Source organism: Rousettus aegyptiacus, unplaced genomic scaffold (assembly GCF_014176215.1).
Source record: "Rousettus aegyptiacus isolate mRouAeg1 unplaced genomic scaffold, mRouAeg1.p scaffold_m13_p_2, whole genome shotgun sequence".
Classification (NCBI taxonomy): domain Eukaryota; kingdom Metazoa; phylum Chordata; class Mammalia; order Chiroptera; family Pteropodidae; genus Rousettus; species Rousettus aegyptiacus.
Window position 1 is genome coordinate 143,424,659 of NW_023416295.1, and position 20,245 is coordinate 143,444,903.

General features: G+C 33.9%; 1 protein-coding gene across 4 annotated transcripts in view; it reads left to right on the top strand.

Annotated features, from left to right (window-relative positions):
* Positions 1-20,245, top strand: part of ITPR2 (inositol 1,4,5-trisphosphate receptor type 2) — a 405,483-nt gene that overhangs the window by 194,596 nt on the left and 190,642 nt on the right. For all 4 annotated transcript variants that reach the window (XR_004955694.1, XM_016119206.2, XM_016119205.2 and 1 more), the window contains 2 exons: positions 10,841-10,969; positions 12,155-12,275. Coding sequence is in view for 3 of the 4 variants with exons in the window: in XM_016119206.2 (XP_015974692.2) it covers positions 10,841-10,969; positions 12,155-12,275 (250 nt within the window). In the remaining variant the exon portion in view is untranslated. The remainder of the gene's footprint in view (positions 1-10,840; positions 10,970-12,154; positions 12,276-20,245) is intronic.

Sequence of the window (20,245 nt, forward strand, 5' to 3'; positions counted from 1 at the left end):
CACTCTTTCAATTGATAGGTTCATAAGGCTAAGTAAAATATATATATATACAGTTAAAATAACTTTCTTTTTTAGAAAAAAGTATATATGTATATATACACACATATATATGTATATATAATATATATACACATATATATATTCTTTTTCTAAAAAAGAAAGAGTATTATTTTAACTGTTTTGATTAAGTAAACAATATTATTTATTATATAAAAACTCTAGGGGAACTTTAGGATCTTCTTAGTCTGTTCACTCATTATGTCTAACTGCAACAGCTTAGCTGTACTGCATAAAGCATTTTTTCTTTCCTTGTTGTTTACCTCTTATTTATATTTGAAAGGAGCAGCTCTCTTCTCCCTTCACCGAGAATGACAAGGAATCAGACTTTCTGTTTCAGGAAAGGGATAGGAAACCTGATTTTTCCATATCTAAGATTTGCCTTTCTCTCCTAGAAGAAAGATTAAGGAACTACCACATGCTTTCAAATTTAAATATAAAAAATGTGGTTAAATAAGTAGAATGTGGTCTTCTAGGCAAATTTGCAGTTAAATAGAGGGATGGTTCTCAAACTTTAAGGAGCATCAGAATTATCTAGAGGGTTTGTTAAAACATGGATTACTGGGCCCCATCCCCAGAGTTTCTGATTCAATAGATATGGGATTTTCCATTTTTAATGAGTTCCCAGGTGATGCTGAAGCTGCTAGTCCAGGGACCACAATTTGATAACCACTACAGTAGAGCATGGTAAGTAAGAGTAGACATTTTAGAGGCATTAGCCAGGCCAGAGTTCAATTCCAGATTCTGCCTCTTACTAGCTCAGTGATCTTGGGCAAGGAACTTACTCCTCTGACTCTGAGCTTCCTTATTTGTAAAATGAATACAATAATAACACGTCCCTCATAGAGTTACTGGGAGGATTCAATGAGATAATGCATTTGATGCTATTAGCACATGCTTGGTATTTAGTAAGAGAGTTGGTAACATGGTCATTTCATCCACATCATGGCAACATCATTGATATTATCACAAGGTTATGTAGCCTTTAAAGCAATTTCGAAAGGCTTCCCCAAGATCTGTACCAAATAATAATGGTGAGGATAACCAAAAGGGAGACCATCCAATCTAGACAAGAGCCAGAAACCATGTCCATGAGGCTAGACAAGCACAATAGTGACTTGACATAGAATGGACTCAATTCAAATGTTACAACAAAGAGATGAAATCCTGGAACAACTGATTCACATCAGTGAGAAATGGTGAATGTAATCTGGAGGAAAGGTATTTGGTAAATTGGACCTAAAGAATCATAGGACCTTAGAGTTGGAAGAGACTGGTAGTCATATAGTTCACAGTCTTCAGCACAGGCCTGTATATTTCCATTAACAATGATCTCACTATTTTTTGAGACAACTAGTCTCATTATTACACAGTTTTAATTGTTTACAGCTCTTATATTAAACCAATTTTACCTGCTTCTTCCTTGTGCAGCTATGTAGAATGAGTTAGTTCAGCAAAGATGTAGGTGTTTACTATAAGCAACATAGTTTCCTCTGCACTGATCTACTTTGACATGATAAAATTATATAACTTAAAGAAACTTAAGATCATCTAGTTTGACTTCAAATTTTCCCGAGTTGCAGAGAGATTATTTGCTAGCATAAGGTGAGTTGCCTCGCTAGTAACAGAGCTTGGAAGTCTGCTGCAGCCCAATTCAGTACTTTTCCCATAATAGCTTCTCGAATATATTATTGACAAGTCTCCCATTATTTTTACCATGTCTTTTGGTGGTTCCTCATCTGACATGGTTTCTGGGCTCATTGTTGTTTTCAGTGTACTTTTGGGTTCTCTCTAATTTTTTTTTTTTTTTTTTTTTATGCATTTGACATTTGGGATGGACCCCAGTGCTTCAGACAGAGTCTGGTCAGAAGGCAGATGATTATTTTAGTTGCAGTTCAGAGAACAGTGTTATTTAAAATGCAACTAAAGTATTAATATGTAGTGGCACTCATACCACCTTCCACCTTTCTTCTCTTATTTCCTGGAGCCAGCACTACCAGGTTTTTTGTTTGCTCTTTAAAGAGTCACCTTAATTGGCATTTTTTATTTTCCTGTTTGGACCTCTTGTCTTTTGTCTTGTTAAGACCCGTATAAGAAAATCCTCTGAAAGACTTTTTAATAAACTCGTGCTAGATTGTTTCACATACTTACTCCATTCTAATTTCCTGACAGAGATTGTATCCACGTCCTGCAAATATACCAGATTTAGTCAGGCAGCAAAGCTATTAAACCCATAAAAAGTTCCACTATCTTTCTGAGCATTTAACAACAGCGCACTTTGATCTATGTTCCAATGCAGCTAAAATTGGTGTTGATAGGGCAGAAATGCTTTTATTTTCCTTTGTAACATTGTTTTTGCAGAATCAGGGGATTTGAGTCATATTTAGAAAGTACAGGGAGGGAGGTGGACTACAGTCAATGTTAGTCTGAGCTATTCTTTATCTTTTGAAGATGTTCCCAATTTTATTATCAATTTCAAGATTCTATAATGGCCAACAGTGCTCTACATGATGTATTTGCAAAATGAAATTAAATCAAGAAATAACTTAGAGGCACACCTAACACAGTATCATGTCATTAACCCATCAATCAGTGCTTAACAAGACAAATCAGAGTATTTCATTATCAAACCGGTCACTTGAGCAATTCTCTCCCTTTACTTAGCTTACCGAATCATAGAAAGTGGTAGTAAAGACAAAATTTATATGTGCTTTGAAATGTACTTTCAAAGTTCTTTAATTTGATAGGATTGAATAGGTATTTTTTGCTTAATGATTTGATTTTATAATTTTCTTGACTTTCTTAAGTGGAATGCACCATTGAAAAGTCTCACTTTATGGAGTTCTTTTATATGGACTTGTGAGTTAGCCGTGCAGGGAAGTGAAGAGTATAAAGTATTTTATAAAGTTATTCTTTGTGTAGCACATTTCCCTCAGGTATAATTCTATTTTTCTCCTCAACTTTCATGCTGAATTATACTATGGTGCCCACATGGAATGAACATTGTTTTGGCTCTTGACTGATGATTAGTTTGTCCCTGTTCTGTATCATACTTTTTTCTCTTTAAATCATTGGCAGCATTTATCATAATTGATCAGTTCCTTCTTGAAACACTTCTTCACTTGACCCCCAGAATATCGGCCCTGCTCTATTTGCCTGCCATCTCATTGGCCACTCCTCATTTTGCTGTTTTCGCTGAGTCTTTCCAGCTTCTAATAGTGGAATGTACAAGCTCAAACCTTAAACTTGCTCCCTTCTCTGTCTACAATCACTTCCTTTTTGATCTCATCCTTCTCCCAAATTTAATACCAGGCTGACTGAAGCTTGGACCCTTCCCTCGATGTCCAGTCTTACATATCAAACTGCCTACTACATGACATCATAACTTGGCCATCTTACCTTAAACTCTTCATTCACTTCCATGCACAGCAAAAAATTACTTTCTTGTCAAATTTTTTGCATCTCAGTAAATGGCAATTCCATTATTCAATTTAAGCATTCAGGCAAATCTTGGTAATTTTTTTTACACTCTAAATCCAATTCTTTAGCAAATCTGACAACCTCTAATCATAAAATATCCAAAATATGGCTACTTCTGAGCACACCAGTACTCCTACCCTTCTCTAAGGTACCACTAACATTCACTGGATTATTACAATAGCCTTATAACCTGTTTCCACTCTTGCCCTCTCCCTCCATCTAAATAGCAGCTTATAATGATGAGAATGATGATAATAATGATAATAATAATAATAATAATAATAATAGTAATGATAAATGATAGTGTTGGTTTATGTCACTCCTTTGCTCAGGTTATGCCCAGAGTGAAACCACTATACTATTTGACCTATCCCCCGTCCACCTACCCCTTCCTCATGCTCTCCTGCTAGTGGCCTGCTTCCCAAATGCACCTCCATCTCAGCACCTTTGCTTCTATCTGCCTGGGATGCACATGTCCCTCAGGTATCCTCATGACTTCATTTCTCTCTTCTTGTAGGTCTCTGCTTAAAAGTCTTCAGAGAGCCTTCATTGTCCACTCTGTGTAAAGTAGCAACCTCTTCCCTCTCTCTCTCCTTCACTTGCTTCATTTCTTACCCTACTTGACATTTTTATATGTATTTGAACAGTTTCTATTGAAACAAATAAGGGCAGAGATTTTCGTCCGTTTAGTTCACTGCTGAATACCTGACATAGGACAGTATCTCACATATAGCAGATACTGAGAAGTTTTGTGGAATAAATAAATGTCAACTGAAATTAAAAATATTTAAAAAGTGAATTTGAAAACAAAGTGTGCTCTTAGCATAGAGTTAAGTAGGTATATTAATGACATGAAATAAATAGCTTGAAATAGATTTTTACATATATAAGATATTAATATATAATAAATAGATTTTCAACTATTGGTTATTTCAAGAGATGAAGTTTTTTCTGTAAAGAGCAAGATAGTTAATATTTGAGTTTTTCAGGCCATTATCACAAGTGTAGAGCAATTACTCAAGTGAAAGGAGCCATAGATAAGATGTAAATGAATGGATTTCATCTGTTGACTGTAGTTTGGTTACCGTGGATTATTAAATTAATAATATAAACTTTATTAGGGTAGTAATTTAATCTATTTTGTTCACCAATGGATCACAGGTACATAGAACATTCTTGACATGGACTAGACATTCAATGAGATTATTGATATAGATTAAATCAAAATGACATGTGAGGACACCAGCTATTTGGAGTGAAATGAACTCAGCTCCTAACCTAATGTTATATAACATAAGTTGCAATGGATTTTAGAGATAAATATGAAATGATAAAAATGGATGGAATGTAGGTGGATGTTCATCTGTTTTTGAATGAGAAAGTTCTTTATAAGCATAAAAGCAATGGATGAAATTGGTTAAGGAAAATAATAGACATTAAAACTTAAGTACATAAAAATATATGTAGAAATATCAAACATCAAAATAGGAAAAGTTATTATATATTAAAAAAGGCTAATAAGTTTTACATAAAGGACATATATATATGAAAAACACTAATAATCTATAATAATAAAATGGGCAAAAACTAGGCATTCATGATTTATACAGGAGAAAATACAAGTAATCCCTGAAAAAATAGTCAACTGCTAATCATTTTTTAAAAGTACAAAGGAAAATAAGATTCAATTTCCAACTATCAGAGTTTTAATAGTAAAAGATACTATTAAATGTTGGTTCACATACTTTGCTGATGAGAGTATAGACTTATGCTGTCTTTCTGAAAAGTATTTTGATAGTATATTGAAAAAACCTTCATACCTTTTTAGTGTGTCAAGTAATTTACCTTCCAAGGATCTGTCCTCAGGAAATAATTAGAAATAAAATCAAGGATTTATAGTCAAAGAAGCACAACATACTTTTATAAGAATATATAACAGAAAATAGCTTAAATATTTAATAGAGACATGGTTCAATAAATTATGATACATCTATAAAATTGATGTTAGAGAGCTACCAAGATTATTTTGGGGGGATTTTTGGTAATGTGAGAAGTGCTAATGATTGAATGATGAGTATAACAAGGAGAATACAAACTGATTATCCAGAATGATTTCCCTTATGTAAAATATATAAGGTAGAGCAAAAAGTTAGACAAAAAGATTTCATGATGTTAATCATGGTTTTTTATCTGGATTTTAGGCTTATGGTAAATTTTTTCCATTATGTTTTTTTCTGTATTGATTCAGGCTTCCTACAATTAATGTATATATTGATATTAAGAAAGTATTATCTTTTAAAAATAAATTTAGAATTCTAAGAAAGCCAGTTAAGTGTATAAAAAGATGACTCACATTATATATATATAAAGGCAAATGTTTGGAAAGATTTTGGCCTTGTGAATAAGGGAATGCAAATTAAAATAAATATATAATACCACCTCAGATACTTAGAGGAACATTTTTACTGTCTTGAAGAATACAAAAATGATCCTTAGGATTTGTATTTCTTGGTATGTATGGTCAAAAGTATGTTACTGGCACTAGAGCTGCCCTACCCTGTAGGGTAGCAACTTGCTATATTTAAATTTTAATTTTAACTAGGTAAAATTAAATAAAATAAAAAATCCAGTTTCTTTGTAGCACCAGCCACATTTCAAGTGCTCATTAAGCCATGTGTGCAGTGGCTACTGTCTTGGACACCACAGATACAGGTTTCCATCATTGCAGAAAGTCCTATGCAGGTGCTGCTGATCTAGCACATGCTAACTTATTTAACCTAGTTTGTCATCTTTGGAAGAGTAGCAGTCATATTTGGAGCAGAAGAGAGAAGGGACACTATATGCAAGGGGAGAAATGTCCAATATAATTATGTCTTGAAATTTCACTTAATATTTGTTTTTTTTTTTTTTTCAATATGATTTCAAATGCCTACTGTGTGCGGAGGTGCTTGTGTGCAGTGGTGAGCAAGGCAGACTATGTCCTGGTGTCCAAAGACTTATATTCTACTGGCAGAGACATTTATATATTTATATATTGTGTCGATTGATTAGATTAGGGCTCTAATAGAGTAGGGACTGTTTTATTTGGCTTACTTATATAACTATTAACCCAATATTTATGTCTTAATTCAACAATTTGTGTCTCTAAGTGAAATTTGACAAACATATAGTAAAGTGTATCTGAAAGTAGATGATAAATATTTCAAAAGGTGGATTTTTTTCTTTGGAAAAGACAAGATGATGGACTTGTTTTTCAAATTGTAAAACATTACAAATTGAGAATCATTTCTTTCTTGTAGAGTTGGATGAAAATATTTTTAAAATAATGGTACAGGGAATATAGCAAGGAATGGGGAGAAATTTAAATAGTGATGAGTGACACATTGTAAGACGCACCTGATATAACATAAGATTGAGGCAGGAAATCACTATTCAATAAATGTTTAGAGGACAATTGGATATCAATATGGGAAAAAATTAATCAGATCTAGAAATGAAGTCATCTACAGGGGCAAAATTTTGATAGCTTAAAGAGTTAAATAGGAATCAAGATGTGTATAGGGATGAAAGAAAAACTTCAATAAAAAATTAGAACAAAATAGTATGTTTTTTCATGGAAGGGAGGTTTTTTCTTCTTTATATTAAATAAATGAAAATGATCTAAATAAAAAATAGTGCCCGAATGCTAAGAATTATTTTACATAATGAAATTAATATTCTAAGTAGTCGGTAAGTACAAATATATGTGAAATGTAACCGAAAAGAGCTTATTATGAAAAATGTTAAACTGATACATAATGTGTCACTTATTATCCAGGTTTTATTTACAGTGGTTAGAATGTTTGAAAATGTCTGTACATAACAAAATACAGGCATGAAATGATTACATGAAAAATGCCCAGTTTTGTTCACAATGTCAGAAATGCAAAATAAAATAACTAAATATCATCGTATTGGCAAAAATAATAATTTGCTGATAGAACAGTGGTAAACAGATGACACATTCCAAGAGATGTGGGCGGGGTTAAACGGAATAAAAAGTGGGAACAATGCAAAGCTGTTTCCACCCCGGGTGAGGGGGCACGGGAGCACCGTTGTTACCGGAGTCCAGAGAGAACTTGGAGACACTGCAAAAGGGCTCTAACAAAAGAGCTCTACCCAGAGACACAGACATTGCTAAAGCCTTAGTGGGAAGAGGGAGAGGGAGATGGAGGCGGAAGCAGAGGCAGAATAGGTACCTGCCTTCTTTCTCTTTCACTCTGATCTGCTAGTGCTTCGCATCAGCTGAACCCAGCCAGAGCCTGAGAGCAAGAGCTAGTTGGTGGTAATGAGAGAACATCCTGTGTATCCACAGATAGGCTGTTGATAGCATAGTACATTTATTATTTTAGAAGATCAGCCCAGCAAGTACTTTAAAACTGTATATACTTTTACTGTTGATTCCTCTTTTGATGAAATAGACCCAAAAACTGAATCTGAAAGTAAAAATAATAATTTTGTCCAATTCTTTTTAATAGAAAAAAAGGGAAATTAATCACACAAAAGACTAGCAAGAATGAAATAACTGAGAAAATAAGAAAATAATTTGTATTGTATTTTTGGTTATGTGTACCTCAACTCATTTCAAAAATGAATTAAGGCATGATTGTGCATTAGAATGATAGAATAAATATAGCCTTTTAAAATATTTAGATAATGAGAGTACATGGGAATGTTTTATAGGAAATAATGGTGAATAATATGTGCAAACAGAATGAAACTTTAAAAATATATGTATTAAACATAAAAAGTTAAAGTGTTATGATTTTATCTGAGTTATTTCCAATCTTAAAAAGAGTTCGTAAACATAAAAAAATGACTAGAGAAAGACTATTGTTATTTGTCTTTTTCTGAAAAGTTTTTAAGGATTTTAATAAGAAAAGTAGCTTATGTTTCTTGCCTATCCTCGATATTAATAAGAAAAGTAGCTTATGTTTCTTGCCTATCCTCGATATTACAGCATAGGATGCAAGACTCTAGAGGTGAAAATATTATTTATCTGTGCAGTGGTAGTATATGAATTTCTCACCCAAATGAATTGAGGAATAGGTTCCACATAGTTTTGTAAACTCAGATTTGTTCTTTTAAAAGTTTTTTATATTCTATTTAATTTATATTTCTAATGATAATGTATTCAAATTATATACACTTTGAAAACAATTACACTCCAATTTATATTTCGATGAAGATACATTAAAATTATTTACAATAGAACATAAATCAGAAAAAATCTCGATTATACGTATATAATTAGTGATTTGCTTAAATGAAGACAAATAAATTTGATGTAATAAATATATAATAATTTATAAATTATATATATTTTAGTATCTTAAACTTTTCCAGTTCCTCAGTGAAATATTTGTAGCTGTAAGATAATAACTAAATTCATTTGTCTGACATTTTGGCTAATTTCTTTAAACATTTTTTTTAAACCCAGACTTTTTATTACCCAGGATTTTGAGGGAAGCCTTTATCTAGAAATAGATTACTTTTATTCATCTACTGACTAAAGCAAATCTGGCCAGTTCTTTAGCAAATGTGCATTTGCAGGTAATCCAGTGTGATACTATCAGAGCTCTGGAGAGCCCCACACAATTGTGTGAAAAGTCACTGGATGAAGGTTATTTGGGCTGGTTATGGTAGAATTAGTCTGCTACCTATTCCATCTTAATATACTTTTATCCTACAGATCAGAACATTTCACTATTAAAACCCGTGTTGGAAAGATACGAAATGAAATAAATCCTATTTCATATCCATCAGGGGGAAATCAATTTTATGTTAGTTCTGGGGCCACCTAAATTTTAGTCCTTGGTTAGATGTTTTACAAGTATAGCCTAACCGAAAGTTAACCTAAACAAAATGAGTCCTTTTTTAATTTTTCCACTTTTTAAATTAATTAACTGATTCATTTATTTCACAGCACTTATTGAACATCTTGTATATGCCAGACACTATGTTATATGCTGGAACAAAACTAAAAGATTATATAATTTCAAGATAATTTATTTCCTTTAATGGCACTGTTCCTTATAATAACCGTGAGATTAGTTCTAATACAATCCCTTCAGGTAGGTGTCATTTAATAGATGAGGTAGAAGTGCGCTGCCCTAATGGGAAGTAACTCAGAAGCAGAACAAACCCTCTGCTCTTTCTCTACCTCCATCCAGCAAATACTGCTATTTTCCAAACCAAAACATTGGGACATGTGGTTTGAGAAGGGAATTTTTCCCTTTTGTGAATTTATTTGTGTGAAAGTTTTAAAAGCAGTATCACATTAAATTACATTTACTTCTTTTGATTAATCATCTTATGGAAGAGAAAAAAAATTACATAAAAATTCAGATTGTCTAAGAACATCTGGAACATGTGGCCACCATATTTACCCACCATAATTTTTTGAATATTTCGGTTTCGTACTCTGCCCCAGTTTTTCTCACGCTGTGTACTCTCCCCCTCCCACATTTCTCTTCTTTCTATCTCCATGTTTCTTGTCTTTTCATCACCCATCTTTTTTTTTTTCATTTGTTTTTAATCATGTATCATAGCTTTTGCAATTTGTCTACCCTATTATACTTGTAAATTTACAGTTTGTTTAGCAAAATGACTAATTTCTGCCTCATTTACTCACATATAAAGATCAAAGTTTGTGTTCTATTCTGATTTATCTTCAGCTCTGCTATTGTCTGTCCTTGCTTTGCTTATTCTGAGAAAGCCCACAAACACGCACTTTCCATGCTTCCCAGATTAATCTGTGGATGAAAAAGTCAAAATTATTGGAAGAGATTTTATCTTCTTTTAGCTTTCTATTTTCCTTTCCAAATACTTTCTGTGTTTATATCCTGCACATTGGGCTTGGTATTATAAGTGAAAATGTGTAGAGATATAAATCACTATTAATCACATTCACCACTTTCTTATACTTACAAAGGCTGTTTCCTCTTTGACTTCCTCATATTGAGTGGAAAGGTGTTTTCCAGCAAAGCCAAGCTTGGGGATAGAGAGAGAAAGTTGTGTCCAAGAGTTGGGAGATGCAGAATGAATTCTGGGCCAAGGATGAAATGACACCCAAACTTAAGAGAGAAGCTACTGTAGAATGATAAAATGTTACTGGATTTTAGGCAGAAGTGTTTCTATTCAAAGTAACTTTTAAAAATGTTATCAACAGTCATTTCAGAATAATGTTTTAGAAGATTCCAGCATTGAGTTATAGCTCAAAGATATGGCAGAACATACTGAGTTTTCTTATTTTCCCTTCCAGGTTTGCAACACAACCACAGACAGGAAGCATGCAGACACCTTCCTGGAGAAGTGTGTTACTGAGTCAATAATGAACATTGTGAGCGGCTTCTTTAATTCTCCTTTTTCGGACAACAGTACCAGTCTCCAGGTAACTTAAAGAAACAAATTCAAAAGTATTCTGTCACACACAATTTATTTACTTTATTTGAGTAGGAAAAACTTTAATCTGGTCAGGAAGTCATTTCCTACACTTCTGAAGATGACTCTTCTCATGTTATTTACCATTATGCCCCCCTTCTGAGTTTACCATACTTCATTTTAAATAAGGAGGCCCTGTCTTCAAACTGAATGATCCTTGCTCACCTTTGAAACATAACAGTAACTTTCATTCTGTATATTCACTGTTTTCCCAGTGTTGGAATAAATGACATGATTCTTTAAATGGATAGGTGTTTAGACTCAGTAATTCCACTTTAGTAAGATTTGGCAGGGTTTTTATATACCAAGATTTTCATTTGAGTATTTATAATACTTAAAAATTGATATCAACCACAGATAGGAGATAGCTAAATATAGTATATCTGTAGGATGGCTTATTAAAAGCCATGTTTTAAAAGAAATATTGATTAGGAAAATGATCATGAAGTAATTGTTAAGTGAAACAGGCCACGGAATTGCATTATAATATTACCTAAATCTGTGTGTGTAAAGAATATATATGCATATATATGTAAAAAAACTCAGTAAAGTTAAGTATCTTTAAAATTTTGATACTAATTATCCCTACATAGTAGGATTATTGGTAATTTTCATTTTAATGTTTTTCAAATATTTTATAGCAATCATGTATTGCTCTTATAAAAGTATAATGTCAATTATACTTGCTTTAGAAAAAAACTTTTAAACCGTTAGAACCATATGAAATTGTTTTTTTGTAGGTCAAATTTGTTACTTCTTCTACTTGCCCATTATATGAAACTAAAACATACGGTCCAACAAATAAACCAAGAACACCAGCTCGATTTGTACTTGAAAATAATTCAGAGAATATTTCAAAAAATACTTAAATTCATGTCATTGGCTTCAAGAAATTCCGTATTTTTCTGATTAAGAGCATAGTTAAACTGCACATAATTGATTTTTTATAGCATCTGACACATGCCTTTCATGAATGGGTATGTAATATTTGTAGAATAAAAGCATTAAATAGCACTGAAACTCAAAAGACTGTATTGTGTTTTACTTTCATGAGCCTTTTAGATAATGCATAGAAAATGCATCACGAGTGTTAATGATTTAGTGGCCTATTTTCCTTCCTAATTTCTCTCTGCAGACACATCAGCCAGTTTTTATTCAGCTACTGCAATCTGCCTTCAGAATTTACAATTGTACCTGGCCAAACCCGTCGCAGAAAGCTTCAGTGGAGTCCTGTATCAGAACCTTGGCCGAAGTGGGTAAGTCTGAGTGTTGGGCTTAATTTATTTTACATTTTGTTAAAGAAATTGGGCGTTTGCCTAATAAGTGATACAAACAGATTTTTAGTTTATACCTTAATAAGAAAGCAGGCATGGTTTCTGTAAAGCTGAAGAGCAACAATCAGCAAATGATTCTGAATGTTACTTTCTTTTTGGGAGGGACTATAATAATTATATTTCTTTTAAAAATAATTTAAAGTTTATTTATTTTGTTATTTAATCATTCTATTTCTAAACTATATTTACTATTGCATATAGCACTTTACAGTAACTCAGTGAGATTTTACAGGAATAAGTTTAGTTTATTTCAGATTTCATTCAGAATTGTCTTGTTCTATTGAGTGGCATGACTTATTAATACTTTTATATGGTCCTAGGACTTTTTAAGGGTTGTTAGTTTTCCAGTCTTGCTTGAAATTCATCAGTATTTATTGAGGGTCTGTTATATATAGAAGGCTTCAGAAATTACAAATGGTAAGGGTTAGCAGATTCTAGAAAGAATTTCTCGCAGATTTCTCCCTCCCACCCCTGTTCTTGTAGTGAATTAGGACCATCCTACAGATGACGGAGTGGAGGAGGGAAAAGAAATACAGACTTGTCTGGACTTCAGAATCAGAGGACTCCCATCTAATGGTGGTCCCTCAGGCACTGGGAAGGGGTGCTTATAGTGTGTGTCATTGCTGACGTTTATTGAGCACTTATGTGCAATGCTAAGCAATTTTCATCCATCCTTAGATAAGTTCATTGATTATTTTACATTTCAAAGTTGTGGAAACAGAATTATCTAGATTAGGTAACTTGACTTGAGCTATAGTATGTGCTCAGTAAATATTTGGCAAATGAATAAATGATTTAACTGATTATGATCACTTAATTTTTTTCGTCTTTTCTCATCTGCAATGTACCAAAGTAATCTTATATTGACAAATTTAATGACTGCTCAAGTTTTATTTGAATAGCTTAGAAAGCAGGTTCAATTGAAAATTATTAGAACTAAGAGACTAAAAGACTTTATCCAGGCGATTAATTGTAAAGAAAGTATTAAAACTGTTAGATTATTTTGTATACCAGCAAGAAACCAAGAATATACTATGAAAAAGATACCACTCACAATAGCAATAAAAATGTTAAACACTTAAAGGAAAACAACGAGAAACATGAGAGAATATACTATAATACAATTTTGAGGGATACAAAAGATTTTAATAAATGGAAACATATACTATTTCTGGATTGAAAAATTCTATTTGTAAGGATGCTGGACATCGCTAGAGGCAAAAATGACAAACGAGCTGGCCTGCCGCAAGCACATCCTGAGAAGACAGGTTCTCTGGAAAAGATAATAATGCTGGGAAAGACAGAAGGCAGCAGGAAAAGAGGGAGGCCAAATAAGAGATAGACTGACTCCGTAAACAAAGCCATAGGCATGAGTCTACAGGGGCTGAGCAGGGCCGTGTGGACGGGACATCGTAGACGTCACGCATTCATAGGGTCACCATTGGAGCTGAGTCAGCGGCCTTTAACAGACAGGAATGCTGGTTCTCCTTAAATAAACCAATAACTTTAAAGCTTCCACACACTTCCTTCACACAGCCTCCTCTCCTCACAGCCTACTTGGGCTGAGGCATTCCCACAGGGCCACACCCCACAAGGATGTGTCCTCTGGCAGTTTGGCCTTTGACACCCTCCTGTGGAGGCTCCCACAGTCTAGGTCAGGTTGCCCGCTGCTCTGAGGGACATCATCTCCACCCAGCTTGGCCTTGGACTCTCTATGATGCGTCACTCAGTCCCATGAATACTCATATCACCTTCGATGCCTCTGCCAGGCAGTCCTTCAGCGTGAACGCCTTCCTCACCTCACCCAAGTTCTGATTCTCTACTCCGGGCAGCCTCCAACACAGGCACTTCCACTCATCCTGGAGCTCAAACGCCCTGGACCGCCTCGGCACTGGAGCACTCACTGCCCAGCACTGACACTTTAACTTTCTTCCTTAAGGTTTTGGGACTGAATGGTTCAGAAAGGGAAGGGTAGAAATAAAGGAAGAGGCCACAGTAGGTATTGTGTCAAAAATAAAGAAGGGCACAGGAGAGAACCTAGTTTTTATTTTAAAAAGATACACAGCAAAATGTCCAGAAGGATATAAATAAAACATTAACACTGGTTATCTCGGAGTGAGGGAATTACAGATGAATCTGGTTATGTCGTTCATGCTTTTACATAACTTCTGAGCTTTTAATAGTATACTTTTCAAGTTATAATGAAACAGTGCTAAAAGCTTTTTTTTTGACCAAATCAGCTGGGAAATAGACTAATCATTAGAAGACAAAAATCCAAAGGAAAAGCAAAGAAATATGATGATATTATTTTTTACATAAGAGTATATTGTCTCAGCTGCCAAGTATATTTCTATATTTTACACTTTAAGGCAGTCTTCCCTCTTCCTTCTTTTCTTACTTCTTTCTCTCTCCCTCCTCCTTTTTCTCCTCTTCCTTTTAATCCTCTCTTCTTCCTCCGTCAGTTTTTAGCAAACACAATGTGGGAAAACGCCTGTTGGCCTGACACAGAGCACAGAGGGCATGCTGTTCATAACGTTTAAAAACTGAGACACAGAACACTTTGAGCCCAAGTCAGATTATTCCGTGTTGTACTTTCCATTGGAGTTCCAGTTTCGGGGGGCGGAGGGGAGGTGCTCCTCGAGTGGTCACAGTTTTTCCCGTGGAACAGGACAGTAGAGCTTTGAGGGTTTAAAATAGTCACCGAAACTGTACTAGTCTAAAGATAGCTTTTATTTCTAAGCTATAAGATTTTATTTTCTACCATTCCCTCTATGGGCCCAAACCTTGTGATTTAACAGGAATTTTTAGTTACTTTTTCTGTGCTATAAAGATATGTGTGATAGGAAGTCTAAAAAAGTAATTATGTATCTCTAAATCTGTAATCAAGATAGGTTTAGAAGAGCGATGTTTTGGTATAAAATCTCAGTCATCTTTGTGAGAAGGCACGTTTTCTTCCTCTTCCTAGTTTGTACTTTCCATCTGAATAGTTAGAGAGACCTAGAAATTCTGTTTCTATTATTCTTTCTACTGTTCGTACCTCTCCTTCTTTCACTCCCTAAAGGCCTCGTTTAACCCCACAGAACTTTCTTCTTGAACCACTGTAGAAATTCAGTGTTTTCTTCTCTCTTTCCTCGCTTAAATAAATCTGCTCTGAGACTGATCTCAAAGTGAAATTCTATCTATTGGTTTCGAAACAGCAATAGCAAAGTCCCCAGCTGCATCCCTTTGTCTAACAAACTACAGATGGAGTCCTCATTACCATGTTTGTGACCTCTAAAACACAGCACTGCTTTCACTTTGTGGCTTTGTTACTCAGTGGTCCCCCCCACCCCGTATGACAGCAGACTGGACTATTATGGCCCCACATTGCTCACACTATTAACTTTTTCTTTATTCAGTTTCTACCATTGCCACCTCTCAGCACTTTTTCCTTTACTCGACTTTTTTTTTTTTTTTTTTTTTTACAAATTCCACCATAAAAGCTGTTCTTGACGCCTCCATATCTACATCTGAACTTGTCCCTACGTGGCCACTGATTCTTTTCTTATGGTCTTCGTTTTATTCTAGTTTATTTCATCATAAATCCTCATCTCATCACCCTTACTGGAATTTGAGGGACAATAACTATGAAGTGCCTGTCAAAAAAGACATTAACGTAAAGCTATTGTTTAGGATGAAGAAGGTGAAAAGCAAATTCTGCTTTGTGATGCTTAGAACCCATCTTTTTTTGTTTGTTTGTTTATTGGTGAATGTTGTTCATGGAAAAACATAGAACCAAAATGAAAGGCATTCGGAAGTAAGCAATCATGATGGTAAAGAGATCTAAACCCACCTTACTTGCGTAGCAATTAAAAACATTTGAAATATTTAGACAAAAGAAAACTGAGGGGGACATAATTATTATCTTCCAACGTTTGAAAGTGAGAATGGACTTCTTTTACAGCTTCCTAGAGAAAGATTTTAACTAATATATGGTGGCTGCAAGAGGCATATTTTTGTCCCACTGTAAAGAATAACTATTTTACAGTTCATACTCATTTAAAACCTTAGGGGTCACATTTGATTCTTCCCATTTGCTCACTCCCATTGAACACAAAAGCAGATTTTATTGGTTCCACTTCTAAAAATGCATATTTTTTTCTTTCTCTTGTGTGACACTCTTGTCCAAATTCACCGTCATCTGACATGGATTACAGAAGAGTCTCTGTACTGAACTCCCTGCCTCCGCTCCTGTCCTGCTGCAATCCATTTCTATGTAGCAGTTAGAATGATCTTAAAATGTAAATGAGGTCATGTCGCTCACCTGCTTAAAACTTTCCATTGCCCTTAAAATTCATATCTCTTACCATAGCTTAGAAAGCCCTTCATCCATGGAGCTTCATCTACTTCTAGTTTTTCCTCCTCCCACCCCAATTCTACTCCACTCATTGGCCTTCTTTCTCATCTACACGTGGCTTTTTCTCATCTTAGGGCATTTGCATGCGCTATTCCTTCTGTTTGAATCCTCCTCTTACATATTATCACATACTCAAAAATTAAGTGCTTGGCGAAGGGTTCCAGAACATCTCATATAGTGTCCCAGGTTCTTCGTGCTATCTTAGTATTCTGTTTTCCTCTTAGCAGTTACCACTATTTGAAAGCATCTTGTTTGTTTGTTTATTTATTTATTTTTGCTTCTTCGACGTCTGCTTCTTCCATTAACATGTCAACTATGAAAGCAGGAACTTTGTTTTATTTACTGAATAAAGTGTCTAGACCTAAAAGTGTCTGGTGACAACTAAATAAGTTAATGAGTGTTTGTTGACTGACAACAATCCATACATTAGATATTGTGCAGATAGTGAAATTTAGGCTTGAAAAGTTTAAATAAGTTTCCCAATTAGTAAGTGGTTGAGTTGGATTTGAAATGCACGTTTCTATGAGTATGAAGTTTATGCTGTATTGTGTTACTGCAAATGCTTTTGTAGGAAGCCCTAACATATCAACTAGAACTATGGCAGTTTGGCTTCCTGGCTAGGGATTTGTCTGAAGTTTCGTAATTCAGGTGCAGAATCATTTTGTGTTTCAGCAACTTTTTAAGAATACAAAGAGGCACTAACACAGTTAACACAGTTCAAATATGTAAGAATTTATAATATTAAAGAAAACAAAGTATACATATTTAGGAAAAATATAACAAAGTATAGAGAATACCATGTTGTTAGTAAGTAAGTTTCAGTGCATTTACAAATTGGTAAACAGAGGCCTGTGAATGCAAATGTCTATTATCGTTACATTTACATAACACTTCATAATTGTAAACCGCTCTCAAGTATATTAGTTTAACTCATCTATTATTCTTTTCTTTTTTTGTACATTGAGTGCAAAAGGTAGTAAAAATCAGCAAAAGCACTAAATCAGCACTCGATGAGAGAAGCGAGTGTTTATTAGTGGTGGGTGGTGTGGCAAATCCTATGATGTGGTAAACCCTGTGGACATAATTCTAAGCCCCATTTTACAGATCGGAATGTGAGGTTAGCAAGGTTAGGCAACTTCCCCAAGGTCCTGCAGGCCGGTGGGGACAGAGCCAGGATCTGAACCCCTTCTAGACTGACATTTGTGATGCTCTACTATCACAAATCAGTTTAAACAAACATTACCTGTTTTATATCTTGAAGCACAAAATATGGATCAAGATGTTAATGCCCTTGGTGAATTATTGTTCCTTGGTTTATTCATCTGTGTGAAATACCACGGTGCATGTTAGAAGTGCTTTGAGAAAAAGCATCCAAGAATGGCTTCCATATTATTTCATTTAAAGAAGAATTTTGTCCCATGTGTTTCATAATCTTCAAATGATTTGGGGGATTAATGTTGGGTACTTTGTTGGCAATATAATCTTTTTTCCAAATGGAAATTCTGTAAAATATCTTTACAAATGGTTTGAATAATCAACCTCAATTTTCAAGCCAATTGTTCTTCTAAAATATGAACACGTATAAAATATTAACCCTTTGAGAAGAGACGTTCAGTCTCTATTAAAACAAAACGTATCTATTTTCACCTATCTAGAGGGTTGTAGTTGATTATACAAAGAGTTTGACATAATACATTCCAGTAATTATGGTTTTTAAAAACTGTTCTTGTAAAATATTAAATCTAAATAAGTTACAAGATAGGACAAAATTTTATAAAGTTTTTCACATATTTATTAATTCAACTGATTTATAATGATTTCTTATTATCTGAAAGGTGTTATTTTAGTTGAGGATATGCAGTATTTTAGTTGGGAAAATGTGCTATGTCAAACTATATTTCCTGCTCTCAGTGAATTTCTAGTACGACGGTAGATATAACATGTACAAAAGTCACAAAGCAGAATAAAAGTACCTTATCTGTTAGAAGTTCTAAAACCTGACTCAGTGCCTGGAGCACGATGGGTACTTAGTGAATAGTTTATTACATGAATAAAATACATGGATGAATAAAAATAAATGATTGAATATTCTGCTCTTGTCCTTGGCTGTGTTATATTCTGTTGTGTGTTTATATTCTAATTTATTTAACTTCCTGGTTGGAAATTATGTTGTTTTCAATCATTTTGCACATGAGGAAGAATAAGGTAACTACCTACGTGTAGAATTTCTAGGTATTTTAATTTTGACAGATACTGCCTTCTATGGAGATTGTGCAATTTACACGCCACAAGCAATGTAGGAGAGTATCTTTCTCCTCGATAATATGGTGTGTGACCAAATTCTTAAATCTTTGCCAATTTCAAAAGTAAAAATATCATTATAGTTTTAATGTGTATTTCTTTTTTACATTAAGAAAAATAAACCTTTTTATATGAGTCATTGGCATTTCCCTTACAGTTAACCATCTCTTGTACTTTGCTTACTTTTTCTAAAGGTTTTCTTTTTCTTAATAATTTGTATAGCCCTTTATTTATTAGGGAAAGGAGCTCTTGGCCTATAAATAACCAAAATTTTCCCTTAATTTTTCATCTGTCATTTGAATTTTTATTTTTTATTCTTTGGCATGCAGAAATTTATTTTCTTTTAGGTTTTTTTAGGTTCTCTTTTATCTTCAGAATGGCCTTGATCAGTCTGAGATGATTTTTAAAATTTCCATTGAGAATTTTCATGGTGTTAATTTTTTTGTCTGTGTTTTTGATGGGACTGTTTACACTTTTAAGTTATCTGGAATATACTTAGTACTAAGGTATAGGGTATAGAATCAACTTTATTTTTTCCCGATGTCTAGTCAAGTGTGCCAATACTAGTTCTTTCATAATCCATAAAATTATATTCTTTATTTAATTTGGGGATTAATTGAGTATAGTTTGAGTGTCAAATAGGATGCATTTCATATTTTTAATGTTCTTCATATTTAAAAATAAAAGTGCTTCGGTACAGATTTATCTTGAATATTTTGACATGATACAGAAAAGGTGCCACTCTCTGCCTACCCCAGCACATCTAACTTGGGTACCAACTGTTCAGTATGGCTTGACAACCAACCAAGTATTCTAATTAATGCTTACACTTTCTGTTGCCTTTTTCCCTTACCTGTCAGTTTATCTATCCAAGCATTTTTTTTTCCAGGGCACCTATCACTGCAGTATGTGTGTTATCAGAGATTTTGGTCTGGCACATACCATTAGCAGTTTAGTCTAATGAAAAAATTTTCACATAATATGCAATATTTAATGAATAATAATTAGAAATAGATTTTGATTGCATCTTAAAATGATTGCAAAGACTTGTCATATCTAGAGAATTTTCAGGATTTATAAGCCTGATTAATAGATTAGCCTAATGATCAAAATGCCTGTCAATAAAGATAGCTCAGTTTAGAGAACTAGCCATCTTTAGGTAGAGCTCTACAAAAGATAAATGCATTAATAACAA